The sequence below is a fragment of the Sminthopsis crassicaudata genome, chromosome 5, assembly GCF_048593235.1.
Source record: "Sminthopsis crassicaudata isolate SCR6 chromosome 5, ASM4859323v1, whole genome shotgun sequence".
Classification (NCBI taxonomy): Eukaryota; Metazoa; Chordata; class Mammalia; order Dasyuromorphia; family Dasyuridae; genus Sminthopsis; species Sminthopsis crassicaudata.
This window is the reverse complement of record NC_133621.1, coordinates 286,056,899-286,073,499: the sequence shown is the minus strand read 5'-3', so window position 1 is coordinate 286,073,499 and position 16,601 is coordinate 286,056,899. Positions and strand designations below refer to the sequence as shown.

The window sequence follows — 16,601 nt, the reverse complement described above, 5'->3', positions numbered from 1 at the left end:
CTGCAATTCAGATGTAAGTCAATAATGTAATATAGTAGCAAAAAAAGAAAAAAAAACTAATTTAATTTAAGAAAGGCATAGGATTAAAACAAGAAGGCAATAAACCCCTCACCCCTGCATTCTGCCATCGTCCACCCACATCTGTAATCTTATGTTCAGCCCTGGATACAACATTTTAGAAAAGAGAATAATAAGCTCCAAAGGGTCCCAGAGGAAAATAACCAAGGGAAGGGAAGGCTTTCAAAACATGCTGTATTGAAGTCAGTAGGGATGTTTAGCTTGGTGAAGAGAAAACTTGTGGGAGATAGAATAGCAATACAGGAAATAATAAGGAGATGAGTCTGGCAAAAAAGATAGGATGCATGAGTTAGAGAAATATGAAATCAGTCTAGAAAGGTAGCCCGCAGCCAGATTGCAAGGGTCTTTGAATGTCAAACAAAACAAACAGATTTAAAGTAAACAAAGACTGTTATCAATTCTCCAATACCATGTGTGTTATCTTTGCAGTTAGACAACATAAGCAGGCTCATGCCTGGGGAACACTGCATAGCCTTGAACACCAGTTCTAATCTTGAATCATTCTCTGATTTCCCTCACTGACAGATAAGTGACAGATTCTAAGAGTTAAGGCAGCAAAGGCAAGAATAAAATAGATTCTGCCTCCAAAAACCATATATTCTTTTGGGGGGAAACAATACATACATTTAAAAAGACACCAAATATCACTAACTCAGATAGATCATCTAGTCATAGTCTGAACAAAAGCTATTATTCATCCATTTGATTTTTCCTGTGTGAATTGTTAATTCACTCTCTTTTAACCTTGTCTAGGGTGAATGCATAGAAAGTGAACTAAAAGGAGAAAGATTTTTATCCTTTTTTGTATCATGGGTCCCTTGGACAGTCTGAGGGAACCTGTGAAGCCCTTCTCGAAATAATTTTATATGTGTAAAATAAAATGCTGGGGACTACCAAGGAAAGCAATTACACTGAAATACAGTTGTCAGAATACTAAAATAGCAAGTTCATCAACCTTAAATCAAAAACCCCTACTGTAGAAGATAGACCATTCATAAAATAAAAATAAAGATAGTCCAAATGCTGTCCCAGTGTCCACAAAACATTAAAAGATTCAGAAATCCTATAGAACTTTGGATTAATTTTCCTAGGAGGATTTTAAGACATGGACAAGAATCATGAAGGATAAAAGGCTCTGAATGGATTATGATTCGTACTCATAGGCTTGAAGGAAGATGACAGATGTGGCACTTGCTGTAATAAAGCCCTCCATTTCTGAAGAAGGTGCTGAGCACTAAGGAGTTTTGTCTGCTCTTTGGAGGTGGTTACATAACAAATCATAAGAACGTTTACAAAATATTTATGAAAAATGTAGCTGAAAATCCAGTTTGAATAAAAGACTCCACGGCACCTTTAAAACAATGAGCATTTTGAAAGTATTATATGTAGGTGGAAATCAGTAGGAAGATTGGAACAGGATGGAAGAGGAGAAGAAAAAAAATTAAGACAGGAATAAGAGGAAAGAAGAATAGAAAAAAGCAAGAAATAGGAATGTTAAATAATGACAAGTAAATATAGAAAATATGAATTTCTCATACTCATAGAGGGATGTGATAGAAGCTACTCAAACCAGAGTTGATTGTTAAATTTTCAGTAAGAGTATTTGGAAATCCACAAAAGCTACATGTAAGGGCTGTTTATTGTTTTGTTGATATTCTGGATTTAAGAAAGTGATAGAGAAAATGTTAATAATTCAGGTTAAGCTTAAAAGTGTATCATGATCTAAGACAATTCTAAAAGACTCATGATAAAAAATGCTAAACACATCTGCAGAAAAAACTATGGAATCTGAATGTCGATTGATGTATATTTTCATTTTTTTATTGTCATTTTTTCCTTCTCATGGTTTTCCCCTTTTATTCTGACTCTCACATGACTAATGTGGAATGGTAAATATTTTCACGTTTTTATTGTATCTTTTTTTTTCCTTCTCGTGGTTTTCCCCTTTTGTTCTGACTCACAACATGACTAATGTGGAATGGTATATATTTTCACATTTTTATTGTCGTTTTTTTCCTTCTCGTGCTTTTCCCCTTTTATTCTGACTCTTTCACATGACTAATGTGGAATGGTATATATTTTCACCTTTTTATTGTCGTTTTTTCCTTCTCGTGCTTTTCCCCTTTTATTCTGACTCTTTCACATGACTAATGTGGAATGATATATATTTTCACATTTTTATTGTCGTTTTTTCCTTCTCGTGGTTTTCCCCTTTTGTTCTGACTCTTCTTTCACAACATGACTAATGTGTAAATATGTTTAACATGACTGTACATGTATAATCTATATCAGATTGCCACCATAGGAAAGGGGAGGAGAGGGAGGGAGAAAAAATGAAAATCAAAATCGTGTAAAAGTAAATGTCAAAAACAAATGAAGAAAAAGAAAAAGTATATCATGAGCAAATGGGGGAAAGTGGGTATTAAATATTTACTAGCACACAGCTATATTTATACTATTGACATTCGGAAAGATCTGAGATGTAAGCCCACTGGGGTCTTTGGGAATATCCAGCATCCCAGCTACAAGGCACCTCCCCTTCTCCACTCTACCACCACTCCTGTTGGATACATACATTTTACAGCCCTCATAACTATTTCTAGAATCTCTTTCAACAACAACAACAAAAAAAAATGATCACATATAGCTACATAAAAAGTTCTAATTTATGCCGCTCTGCAAGCCAAAGTAATTATGTTTGTATATGTGAATCCCAAGAAGAAGGATTTCATGACTCAGTTTTCCTGATCTGGGGGAATCTTACCAAAGGACTCATATTAAAAAGTAATGATCTGGTACCTACCCTTCCCGATAATTAGAGCGATAAAATCTGTCACATCCTGAAAGTAGACCTATTTCCCCAAACATAAATTCAAATTAATCTTTAAATCAGGGTTAAAGGATAATTCCCATAAAATGTTGAGCTCAGAAGTTTCTCTGGCTTCAATTGCTTTCTCACTCCAATTTAAGCTCAGAAGCATTATGTTGCTGTCACACTTCTTTGTTCTCAGAAAGTAAAAAATGTTCTGTATATAGCTGACAAAAAAATGGGAGGCTGTCTGCCAGTGTGCTCTATATTAATGTCTGACATACTGCAGAGTGTCTGCAGAACACATCGTCTCAGAACCCTCATCAGTCTTTTTCACGGGGTTTGTCATGGAAGCGTGTTGTTGCTTCAGCAAGTTCACACTGACCACTCTACTTGAGTCACTCACACAAATACATATATGTATGTGTGTATGTGTGTATACATACACACATAAAGACACACACACTTTTTAAAACTCATGTTTTTCAGAGCATCTGCAGAACCAGGTAATGACATCCATCTTTGGAGACAAAAGTCTTTTGCCTTCCAAATGGCATTGAATCCAATTCACAATCATTCAGCATTGTAGAGCAGGAGCAGGGAAGAGTCCAAGAGGTCACCCACAGCATCATAAGGCCATCAATTCTTAACTGAAAAACACTTTCCAGGCCATCTGGGTGTGTGATGCTAAAATGACTCATTTTATAGATTAACACACTGAGACCCATTGAGATGAAGAGACTAGTCCAAGGTCACACAGGTAAAAGTGGAAAAGTAAGGATTCAGACTCAGGTCGTCTGGCTTGGATGACATGAATTCTAAGACCCTTTCCAACCGTGAGATTAGATTGTGAAGTTTCCCCCTACACTTTGACAGGAACATCCCTGGCAGAGATGTTTGACAGATTTAGTGCTTTCAAATAGGGAAGAGGGCAGAGACAGAGAGAGGAGAAGAGAGGAGAGAGAAGAAGAGAAGAGAAAAGAGAAGAGAAGAGAAGAGAAGAGAAGAGAAGAGAAGAGAAGAGAAGAGAAGAGAAGAGAAGAGAAGAGAAGAGAAGAGAAGAGAAGAAAAGAAAAGAAAAGAAAAGAAAAGAAAGGGGGAGGAGGGAGGGAATAAAAAATAATGAGAATGAACAGGACAGGACAGAAGAAAGAGAGAGACACATGCACAGAGATATAGACACACATGGAGAGAGAAACAGATACAGAGAGAAAGAGAGAGAGAGAGACAGAGAGAGAGACGAATGAATAAGAATGAAAACAGGATGGACAGGACAGGAGAAAGAGAGATATACTCATACAGACAGAGACACACATGGAAAGAGACAGAGAGAAAGAGAGAGGAGAGGAGAAGAGAGGAGAGAGGGAGAGAGAAGGGAACAGGTAGAATTAAAATTGAATTGGAAATCTTCAGATGCATTTCTTTGAAAATGAAATCAGTTTGAGAATTATTAACAATTTTGCTTTAGTGCCATTAACAGGTATAAATTCTCAAGAGGCTATATATACGATATCTCTATTTGCATACTAATTCTTCTCCCCAGAAAGATCTGGTGCTCAAATCAAATGCATTTTCAAATTGTAGCACATATCCTATTGGAACACACAGCTGTCAATTAAAATGAATATTAACAGTATTTTAAAATTTTTTCATTCTAGATGAGGCCCATTGGCCATGATGGCTACCATCCCACCTCTGTGGCAGAGTGGCTGGACTCCATTGAACTGGGTGACTACACCAAATCTTTCCTCATCAATGGCTACACATCCATGGACCTGTTGAAAAAAATCTGGGAGGTGGAGCTAATTAACGTAAGTCAATCACTGAAAAGCCCCTCCATCATGCAACCTTGATGGATGGAATTAATACTTTAAAATACTGATCTTCATGTTCTTTATGACTCCCATGAACATCTGAACATGAACTTCTCCTTTCTCTTTGTATGGACATCAACCTTTCTTCTTTTTGTACTCCACATTTTCTTATCATTTCATAACCCGTGCAGCAAGTTTTGTCATCATAAACTAAAATCTTCAAATTAGAGAAAGAGGGGAACTGTTGGGAGATAGGAAGAAATTCTTTTTGTTTTTTTAATGTGAAAATGATTTCCCAATTTATTGCTTCCCTTCTGATATTGTCTGCATTAGTTTTGTTTGTACAAAGACTTTTTAACTTAATATAATCAAAATTGTCTATTTGGTGTTCAGTTATGAGTTCCAGTTCTTCTTTCATCACAAATTCCTTGAGATAGGAAGAAATTCTTAAACGATAGTTGCACTACATAAAGAAACTCTCCTAAAATCATGGAATTCTCCATGTAAAGAAGTCATTTTGGTCTATCCAGTGGTCATTTAAAGAGTCATTCTTACAAGTGTAATATTATTATTATTAATCCAGGCTTGCATTTTGATTCTTAGTTGTCTTAACTTCCTAAGATAAAAGCTACTATTCAAGAGATCAGCATGGTCTTTATGATTCATTAGTCATGTATCTAAACTGGTATGTTTGGGGAAAGGGATGGAGCTTGTTTCTTCTTTAATAAGATGCTACATGGGACACTGTTTCCAGGAAATGGTGTCTTATTTTATCTCCATTTTTTTTCCTTTGGTGAATAGATTTTAGTCCATCCACTTTGGAAAGCTGGTTAATATCCCCTTGTATGCATTCAAGCCAAAATCAACTAAATTTTAGTAAATCTTCAAAACTACATAGAAAAGAAATAGTAGCATGCCTCCATTTGTGTGTGTGTATGTGTGTGTGTGTTTATATCTGAAGTACTCTGTTCCTGGGGACATAAAAACATGTGGAAAGGTAGGATATAGACTTGCAATTTCATCGGGAGACTCCCAATAAGGAAAATTCCTCTATCTATATAGATTGGCATTTATTACCTAGTTTATAGTCATAAAACCACCAAGAAATTAGATAATTTATCTAGTCATCCAACCATTATGTCAAGAGGCAAGACTTCAAATCTCTAGCTTTCTATTCAGTCACGATGCTCCCCAGAAAATAAGGACATCAAAACAAATTTAAGATTTTAGATTTAGCATTATGACAATTATTTTTAAATAATTTATTTTTAAAGTTAAATTGCACAAAGCTTTCTCTCAGGATCTGTCAGAGGAAAAGGGTCAGCATGGATAACAGAAAACTCAAGGAAGAATGGACAGAAGAGGACATGTTCGCTAGTTTCCAAGATTTAGAAAGTTGGCTATGAAAGATCAAGAGATGGTGTGAATGGAGTAAAGGAAGAGGCAACCTCCATATCAGGCTCTGACATATAGTGATTAGATGACTCTGGGCAAGTCACTTGATCTCTGAGGGGCCTAAGCAACCCCGCTAGCCTTTAGATTGCAAAATATTTTGGTAGGAATTTCTTCATTTGTGACCTCTCCACATTGATGAAACCATATATAAAGTTCCAACCACCTATGGAAGAGAAATTAGACCTAATTGTCTTGACCCTGTAAGACTGTTTCAAGAAGCCAGAATTCTGCCCAAAATACTAAGGATTTTCTTAACAATGTCATCTCCAAAATGCACTGAGCTTCCTTAAAATGCTCTTTATCTCTAGAGGTCTTCAGAGACTAAATAAACACTGTACAGAGACTCTGTAAAATGGTTTCATGGCTTTAAAATAGGGTTTGGACTAAATGACCTCAAAGGTTGCTTTGATTTTAAAAGATTTTATGATCCTACAGGGAAAAGGAAGTCAGCAAGCATTAACTTTTAGAGAATAACTTGGCCAATTTAGACGCTTCTGTACTGATGAATGAAAAGAGGCCTTCATCAACTTTAAAAGAAAGATGATAATTTTCCCAAATTGGCCACAAGTGGTCTGTGCTACCATTAAAGTCAATTTCTTCTCATAAAGCCACAGCGCCCCTTTCAGATGTCATTAGCTTTCTCAAATGTCAAATATGAAAATATTGTTGAATAATACATATTATTACTGGCTAATTTTTTTCTAAGGCTGAAAATGTCTAGTCTAGGAGTAATGTCTATCCTGGAAAATCTGATTAAAATTACCCTTTTATGGAGAGCCACTTAAACACAAATCTTGCTGTTTTATCTCATTTGCTGCTATGATGTCGGGAACTGTTACTTGCATTCAGTTTCCTTCTCTTCCCATAAAAGCTGTGAGTTCCTAGGAACCTCACGCTCTGTCTGAAGGTCATTTAACTATCTTCTGGAGAGGATGGAGTGGCAATAGGAGAAAACAAAAGCTGCTTTTCAGCCAGACTATATTTAAATTTTTTATTTTATTTTACATTATTTTATTTGGCTTGCTCCTGGCAGGGATCCTAGTTCTCCACTGGGAACTTGGAGCTGATCTCCCTGTTATATTCACAACCATCTGTTATGGGGGAATCTTACATGATACATGCAAATAGGCTCGAAGGCTTAGCTCCCATTCAGTCAGTGGTGCAAATAGGCCGTGCGTCTCATCTCTCCATACAGCAGCTTCTCAAGAACAGGGCTCCCCACTGAAGGACAGACATGCTTAGAGTCACTCATGCTTTGCAAAATTGGGCTGTGATCCCTGATATTCTGGAATGGAACAGAGTAAAACCCACCATCGTGCTGTATCCTGTTACCACAGAGTGGATATAATACAGATACCAAAAAACTCCAGATGTCTCAACTGGTGATTTGTGAGATCTGCATGGATGCACAAATTCTGGGCACTTGGGTGGCTCATTGGAGAGAGCACCAGGCCCAGAGTCTGGAAGACTCATCTTTCTGAGTTCAAATCTGACCTCGGACATTTACTGGTTATATGACCCTGGGCAAGTCACTTACTTCTATTTGCCTCAGTTTCCCTGACTAGTCAATGAGCTGGAGAAGGAAATGGCAAACTATTCTGCTAAGGAAAGCCCAAATAGAGTCACAAATGAAAAAACTGGACAACCAACCCAACAACAGGGAGGGAAGAGCAGAAATCCTCAAATCCTTAGGTATTACTCCAGAGTGGCCCCCCCAAAAAAGCTTAAGAATGGCTGCCCTGGATAGTGAGAGCAATGGGACTGTTGCTGAGGCATCCCTGTGTTAGAAAGAAAAAAAAACCCAAGAGACTTTCATATCCCTTTTTATCTTCACCTTACCTGTTCCTACCTGGATGGGAATGAGATGAGGGAGGGGAAGAATAGCCCTATGGACCAAGAACTTGGGGGTTTATTTCCCACAATACTGCAGCAGACTTTTCTACCAGCCAATAACATCTCTGTATATCGGGTATATATGGAGTTGGTGTGTATGCATGTGTATGGGGAACAATATCCCACAGATATGAAGAATCACACTCCAGTGATCCAGAGATCTCTCTGTAAAGAACAGTTTTAAAGAGTTAACTGGGGGCACAAAGAGGTGTTGGGGACAACTAGTACAAAACTCAGGGCAAGTGGAATAAAAAAACTATCCTCAAAGGCTTCTAAGGAGAATGAAGGGAAAAAAGAAGACTGGGCAGTTAGAAAGGAGCTTATCTGGGGCACAGCCATCAGCATACCATCTAGTAAGATGATTGTGAGCTCTTTGAGGGTAGGGAATAAGAATTGCCTCTTTTTGTATCACCAGTGCTTATTTCTGAATCTGGAACTTAGTAGGCACTTAATAAATGTTTACTGAATTGAATTGAATAGCAAATTCCTGTTCTAATGAATTGTTTTTGATAACTAAGTGCTGAGTTCAGTTGTTTCTGCAGTGTTAAGAAACATCAAGTGATGTTGGTGCTCTCCAAATTTCAGCACTTTGGTGGGTCACTACTTCAGCTCTAATGAGCCCATTTTGCAGATGAGTCCAGAGAGGTTTTGATTCATCCAAGTAGAAAGTGACTTGTCCATGAGTAGAAAGTCTTAGAGCCATTTCTCATAGACTACAAATTTTTGAGAATGAAAAGGGAATTTATTCCTCAAGAGGTCGGAAGATCATGGATTTTGGTGCTAGAATGACCCATGGATATTGTGTAGTCCAAGCCCCTCCTATTACAAATGGGGAAACTGAGGCACAGGGAGGGTAAGTTACTTGTTCAAGGTCATGCATTGAAGGAAGCAGCAGAGGTAGTCTCTGTGTTCATATCTTTTTTTTTTTATTTTAAGCTTAGGACTTCTTTCACTACGGCATGCTGGCTTCTCACCATATAGAAGGCAAAGAGTGAATTCTGGAGTCTGGAGGACCTCAGATACTTGGCATGTGACCCCTGGGAAAGTCACTTAATCCTATTTGGAGAAGGGGGAGAAGGAGAGAAAGAGAAAGGAAGAGAGAAGGAAGAAGGGAAAGAGAGAGAGGGAAAGAGGGAGCATACAGGGAAGGAAGAGAAGGGAAGAGAGAAGCAGCTATCTTTCTCTCTATCTACCTAGAATACATTTGTTAAAAATTAGAACACTGGGACGGGGAAGCAGCCTCATGTTATGAGAGAAGAAATCTAATTCCATTAGGGGCATATTTGTGCATCTAATATCTGAGGAGGAAATGCAGATAGGAAATCCTGAGTTCAGATCCTGCTCCGTCCCTGTGATGTGATCATATCCTTAGGAATGTTTTCAGAACTTAAAGTCAAAGGACCTGAGTTCAAATCCCAGCTTTATCACTTATAAGCTTTGTGATCTTGGGCAAGCTCTAGCTTCCTCTTAGCCCTCCATTCCCTCATCCCTGCAATGAGCAAGCTGTGGGGAGAGGAAGGCTGGAGGGCCTCCAAGGCTTCCAGCTCTGGAACTACGACCCCATGCTCACATTCTCAGAGGTTCTGCAGTGCTGGTCTGTCCTTCCATAAATTGTGGGCCTTTTTGAGCTTTTTTATATTTTCTGCTTCTCTACACTCCAGGGGTAATGAGCTCCATATGTTCCTTACAGCTGTGTCAAGTAGTGTTCAGTTTTGTTTCTATTAAAAGTGGCTTCCTTTAAGCTCCCAGGGTAATGAAACCAGTGAATTGTCGGTTCTTTCTTCTGGTGTGTTGTAGGAGCCTTGGGGTTGGTGAAAAATCTCTTCTGGCACTGTTCGTGGCAAAGCAGAAGCCTTTCCTTAAGAAAAACTGCTAAGTAGAAGTTAATTAAGTAAACAAATATTGTATGTAGATGAAGTAGGAACCTAGCTGGAGAGAAAGAGCGAGGGAGGAGGGAAATCGGAGGAGAAAGAGACAGCAGCAGCCAGAGAGGGAGGATGAGAAGGAAGAGGAATGTGGGGAGAGGGAAGAGGAGGCAAAAGGAGAGGAGGAAAGGAAGGGAGACAGAGACAAAGGTGGATAGAGAAGAAGAAGATGGAAGATTGAGAGAGGGAGGGACAGGAAAGAGAGAGGAGAGGGAGAGGAGAAAGGAGAGCAGGAAAGGAAGGAAGACAGAGACAAAGGTAGATAGGGAAGAGAAAGATGGGAGATTGAGAGAGGGAGGGACAAGAAGAAGGGAGGAGAGACAGAGAAGGAAAGGAGGGGAAACAGAGACAAAGGTGGATAGAGAAGAGGAAGATGGAAGATTGAGAGAGGGAGGGACAAGAAGAAGGGAGGAGAGACAGAGAAGGAAAGGAGGGGAAACAGACAAGGTGGATAAAGAAGAAGAAGATGGAAGATTGAGAGAGGGAGGGACAGGAAAGAGAGAGGAGAGGGAGAGGAGAAAGGAGAGCAGGAAAGGAGGGGAAACAGAGACAAAGGTGGATAGAGAAGAGGAAGATGGAAGATTGAGAGAGGGAGGGACAAGAAGCAGGGAGGAGAGACAGAGAAGGAAAGGAGGGGAAACAGAGACAAGGTGGATAGAGAAGAAGATGGAAGATTGAGAGAGGGAGGGACAGGAAGGAGGGAGTAGAGGGAGAGGAAGAGAAGGAAGAAGAAAGGAGAGGGGAGAGAGAAAATTATAAGTTGTTCTGATTGGTGAATTTCATCTGGAAATCCTCCATCCCAAAATACAGAAATATTTCTTTTTTACAAAATTGAACCCAAGGAGAAGAATATCCAATTTTAAAAGCTGACAAGGATCACAGAGTTCATCCACCACATCTTTGTAAAATTGAGGAAACTGAGGCTAGAATTGAATGGGGAGATTCTGGTAATAGTGGATAAAGTACAGGTCTTGGAGATGGGAAGACCTAGTATCCCTCAGCTGAGGTAGAACAAGCCACTTGACTTTCAGTCCTACAGGCAGAAGGCTAATATTCTGATATGGCTTGTTGGGAGGACTTTCGTCACCTAAAAGTTCCCCGGACCAATGAAATCACAGATCTAGACCTAGAAAGTGCAGGGCTGGGATTTGAATCTTTATCCTAGACTCTGAATCAAGCCGAAACTTCTATTTCAATAATATTAATAAAACCAACTACACTTTAAGGTTGACAAAGCTGCTTTTATCATCATAATAACCCTGGGAGGTAGATGCTATTATTATTATTATTTTACATTTGAGGAAACTGAAACAGAGATTAAGTAATAAGAGCATTTACATAATGCCTCTTCTGTTCTAAGCACTGCACTAAGTGCTTTATAAAAATGTTATTAATTAGATGCTCACAACAGCCTTAAGAAGTAAGTGCTATTATGATTCCAACTTTACAGTTGGGGAAACTGAGGCAGAAAATACCTAACCTTGTATAAATAAAACCTCAATAGTTTTATTCATGTCTGACTTGGTGATTCCATTGGGGTTTTCTGGGCGAAGACACTGAAGTAGTTTGATATTTCCTTCTCTAGTTCTTTTTTTGTTCAGACTAGGAAAACTGGGTGAAATGACTTGCCCAGCATCGAACGGCTAATAAGTGTCTGAGCCAAATTTGGACTCAGATTTGCTTGACTCAAGGCCCAGGTATTCTTTATAAACCTTTATCATTATAATTATTATTTCAGCCAAAAGTAGAACTTAAAAAGCAACTTAATCCCATCCCTTTGATTAGCTCAGAAAAGGTAGGTCAGGACCCTGGCAGAAAAGGAACAATTACAAGTTTGGGAGTCTAAAGCCAAGGCTGAAACTTAAATTCCAGGAAAGAGCTTGGCTGCTGAGCTAAAACAGGAGTTAGCAAGATGCTCCATCTAAGCAGGGTCTGTCCATGGGATCCCAGGTAGGATCGGTGTTATCAGAATGGGTTCGAAACAGCAAAGATAAAACCCCTGCAGGGACAAACAGGCATCTCCTAGGAGCCTCTCTCCAAAGATGTCTATTTTATAATTTTTTATGTTTTCTTTTAAATATTGCTTTATAAGAGTATTTGCTTTCGTATTTATTTAAAATGAGTTTCTGTTCTCTTTTGCTTGTCTAAAAATGAGGATCTGTTCAACAAAGAGAGGCTGGCACTTTGCCTCAGTCTTTATAAATATTTTCTGGTTGATTAATTAAGTTCTAATTAATATCTAGTAAAAATTTATTATATTTAGAAATCAAGGGAAGCTCAAGTCTAGAACTCAGAGGAATCCTCTCTCATGGTTGATTCCATGTCTCTTTAAGGCTGGTGGAAGGAGATCTGGAGACATGGGACTTTGGGGTTAAGAGCTGGAGAGACCCTTAGATATCATCAAGTTTAATATGCCTGGGTTTGTCATTGACTGTCTACATTGACCTTCAAGAAGTCACACTTCTTAGTCTGTTTTCTCATCTGGAACACAAAGTTCAATAATAGATCTAAAATTGAATTTTGACTCGGATACTTACTACCTCCATGACCCTGAGCAAAGTATTCATTTATTTGGACCTTGATATCCTCATTTGTAAAATAAGGGAAGTGGACCCAATGATTACTAATGTCCCTTATGATCCCAGAACTTTGATTTTGGGAACTTGTGACCCTGCTGATGACATAAAATAAGGAGAAAAGAGAAAAGGAGCGGAGAGCAGAGGAGGACTTCTGAAGACAAATATAACATTTTCATCATCAATATTTAAATAGTCATCATGTCTGCCTACAAGAGGGGAGGAATAACCACTTTATCCTTGGCAGCTGGCAAAGTCACAACTAAGGTGGGTGTTCCTCAGCAGGAGGAATTGCCCATGGGCTCTGACAGATGTCTCTCCTTCCAATCCATTATTTTCACAAAAGCCTGAGAGCCCCTGCAGGTTTACAAAATAAATTTTTCATCGTAGCTGTTGTTGCTGAGTCATGTCTGACTCTTTGTGATCCCATTTGGGGTTTTCTTGACAAAGCTACTGGAGTGGTTGATCATTTGCTTTTCTATAATATTTTAAAGATAAGGAAACTGAGTCAAATAGGGTTAAATGATTTGCCCAGAGTCACATAACTAGCATCTCAGGCCAAATTTGAACTCAAGAAGATGAGCCTTCCTGGTACTACCTGCTGCCCACAAATGAATTTAAAGCCCTCAACTACTCTGCCCACTACAATGGGCTGGTTATTAACACTTGTCTTTCAAGTTTTGAAATTAAGGCTATGGGTCCTTGGCAGAATCAAATTTACAATAATTGGCCCAAACCAAAGCAAACCTTTCTCTCAACTCAACATTATGGCATCTCCTAAAATTTCCAAAATCCAATAACTGATGTTGACCAACTTTTATATGCTAAAGCACGGGTTCTTAATCTGGAATCTATGAATACATCTTTCTTTAATATTTTGATAACTATTTCAATACAATTTCCTTTGTAATTCAATGTATTTTCTTATGCATTGGCAAACATTGTTCTGAGAAGGGGCCAGACTTCTGAAGGGATCCAAGACATCAAAAGGTTAAGAACTCTGACTCTTAGGTCATCAAAATATATTTTCCGTTCAATACGTGCTTAAGTGTGTACAGATCTGGAAACAACATGGCAGCTCAAGTTTCCAAATGCATCTATCTCTCTCAAAACCTTAACCTTTAACAAGTATTAGGGCAGTGGTTGTAATTCTACATAATGATGCTGAAAAAGATTATAGTTCCCAGAAGCATTAGTCATTTAAGGAGAAAATAATTGCTTTACATAGCTTTCAGGAATTGGCATTTACCTTTGGATAAGAAAAGCCTTCCAGGTCTTTTCTTTTCTTTTTTTCCCCCATAGATAACAGAAAGGTTGTGCTTTCTGTCAGCATACATCAGTGTTTGTATCAGTATCTCCATTGAGACAGATGGCAGAGCCTGTATAACTTCAGGAACTGTCATGGCCAAAACATTCATCACCATATTACCAATAGCCAACCCTTAGTAAAATGTGCAGTATATAGTAAATAAGTAATCAATGCTTTTGACTGACTGACTAACTACAAGGTGATTGACCTCTCCAAGCTTAATAGATAGGGTTCAAACCCAGCTCTTTAATTTTAAATCTAGTGCTGATTGCCACGATACCATACTCATTAAGAATAAAGCCACTGACTATAATAAATATATTGAATACAAATATATAAAATTTCATAAATAAATATGTTTAGATAAATATAAATAAATTTGTAATATCAAATAAAAATAAAATTTTACCCTATAAATGAATAGATTCATTCCAAGTAATGAAAACTACACAAAGGCATTAATCCAGTGCAAGGGTTGTAGAAATGCTCAAGTTGTATAAAATAGAGGGGTCAAACATGGGCTACAACATTCTTGAATACAGTCCAAACCAAATTAAAATATAATTGGTAATATTTAACAAAACAAGTAATATACATACATACATATGTATATATATATATATATATATATATATATATATATATATATATATACAACAAAATAAAGGTATTGTTACATTTTTAAAACTAAGTCAGAGATATATGGTTTAGTGACTCCCATTTCTCTTTGAGTTTGATAACACTGATCTAGATTATGAAAATATAATACTTGGACCCCCCAGAGTCTTGAAAATTTACTATTTCATGTCTCTTTTTTTACATAGTAGGAAACTGAGGCCCAGAAATACAAAATGATTTGTTAATTTTAGGGTTTCCTCACTAAGAAAAAAGACCCAATGATAATAGAGTAAAGGGAGCCAACAGGTTTCTAAGATGCCTTTCAGCGAGTCTAGATTTAAATGAATTTATCAGGGTAAAAATATAGTAGTGCTCCCACAAACTTGTTGTCATTTCATTTCTTAGAAAAGTGAAAGTCTATGATTTTATTAAAAAGAATAATTAAAGTGCTTTATGGTCTGTGGAGGGAGTGGATTGGTAAGATATCCTTGACAACATGTATTTAAGTCTCATTTTTTCTGGCACAGTAATATTTGTTTAAAATTTTATTTATCTGATTTTTTTTTGCTGAGGCATTTGGGGTTAAGTGACTTGCCCAGGGTCACACAGCCAGGAAGTGTTAAGTGTCTGAGACCAGATTTGAACTGGGGTCCTCCTGAATTCAAGGCTGGTGCTCTATCCACTGTGCCACCTAGCTGCCCTTGATATTTCTTTAAAGACCAAAATTTAAAACCTTCTCATTTGGCCCTCACAATTATTCTGTGAGGTAGGTACTATTATTATGCCTATTTTACAAGGAAGGAAACTGGGACTTACCTGTAAAATGGGCAGAATAGTACTTATCTCACAGAATAATTGTCCAGGATCATGTAACTGCAGAATACAAAACCACATCTTCCTAATTCTAGTGCTCTCATCTTTTCTCTCTTCCCATGTTACTTTCATTTCCTATAGAACTGTCTCCCATAACCCATAAAATATTCCCAGAAAAAGTGCCACCATGTAGTATTCACTAAATAAAGGCTTTTTCTATCTATCTGTCCAAATAAATATAAATTCCCAACCAAAGTTGCTGTCAAAGAAAGTTATTTAATAGCTGAAACTGACAAAGTACTTTTAACTTAACAAAGCATTTTCTACATTTGGGAAGTCTGTGCTATTATTATCCCCTTTTAAAGATGAGAAAACTGAGATTCCAGAAAGAAAAAATTTGAAACTGGATTTGCACCCCTGGTTTTTCCCATAGCCAATTCTAACTGCTACTGGAGCTGGAGGAGATATCAGAGGCAAGCTAATCCAATCCTCTCCATTTATAGATAGATAATCTGAATTTCAAGTGTCCCATTTAAGATCACAAGAATAATAATGAGTAATAAGCGTCAGTATTTTTGACCCCAGAGTCACCAAAGCAAGGGACTGGTATCTTTTCCCAGGTTAGGGACTTAGAAGGCATTAACCAGACTTGAGACCATTAATCAAAGAAGCAGTAGCACTTACCAGAGAGCAGGCTTGGAATCAGGGGATTTTTGTCCCCCCAATAGATATCAATTTACCCTTTTCCCCTCCCTCACAGGATCTATTCTCGTCACTTGTTTTAAGCACGATTTCTTTTATTTGGCCCAGGAATACAAATTCCTAGTTATGGCTCTGCCCCATCCTCCAGATGCATTTACTCCTCTCAACCCCAGAAATCTCCCAGCTTCCCTGATTCTAGGACTCTTGAAATCTTCCTCTCAGACAGTGTTATTATGACATGATCATGAACTAGAAAATCAGACAAAACTACCAGTAATATTAAGAGACCTATCTTTCTTGACTAGATCTGATATTAAAGCCAATGCTTGTCTTTCAAGGAAATCAAATGAGGTCTTTCCATAATTGTTTCCAATTATGACAGCCATAGTCTGCTCCCTTTCCAATAGATGCTCTTTATAGCTGCCAAAATAATTCTTCTAAATTTTCCAAAAATTTCTAATTTTTCTAAAACCTAGGTCAATTGATAGCATTCCGATGTGCTAAATACCCTCAGGAATATAGAATATGAACTACTCAACTCAGTAATGGCTCCTGCTAACTTTTCAGGGCTTTTCCTCCCTCTTTAATCATTCGCCATATATTCCAGCC

The 16,601-nt window shown here is 37.9% G+C and overlaps 1 protein-coding gene across 16 annotated transcripts in view; it reads left to right on the top strand.

The window, feature by feature from the left end:
* The window catches only part of ANKS1B (ankyrin repeat and sterile alpha motif domain containing 1B), a 1,348,742-nt gene that overhangs the window by 982,239 nt on the left and 349,902 nt on the right, over positions 1–16,601 (top strand). For all 16 annotated transcript variants that reach the window (XM_074267164.1, XM_074267169.1, XM_074267161.1 and 13 more), the window contains one exon: positions 4,546–4,698. In XM_074267164.1, coding sequence (XP_074123265.1) covers positions 4,546–4,698 — 153 coding nt within the window. The remainder of the gene's footprint in view (positions 1–4,545; positions 4,699–16,601) is intronic.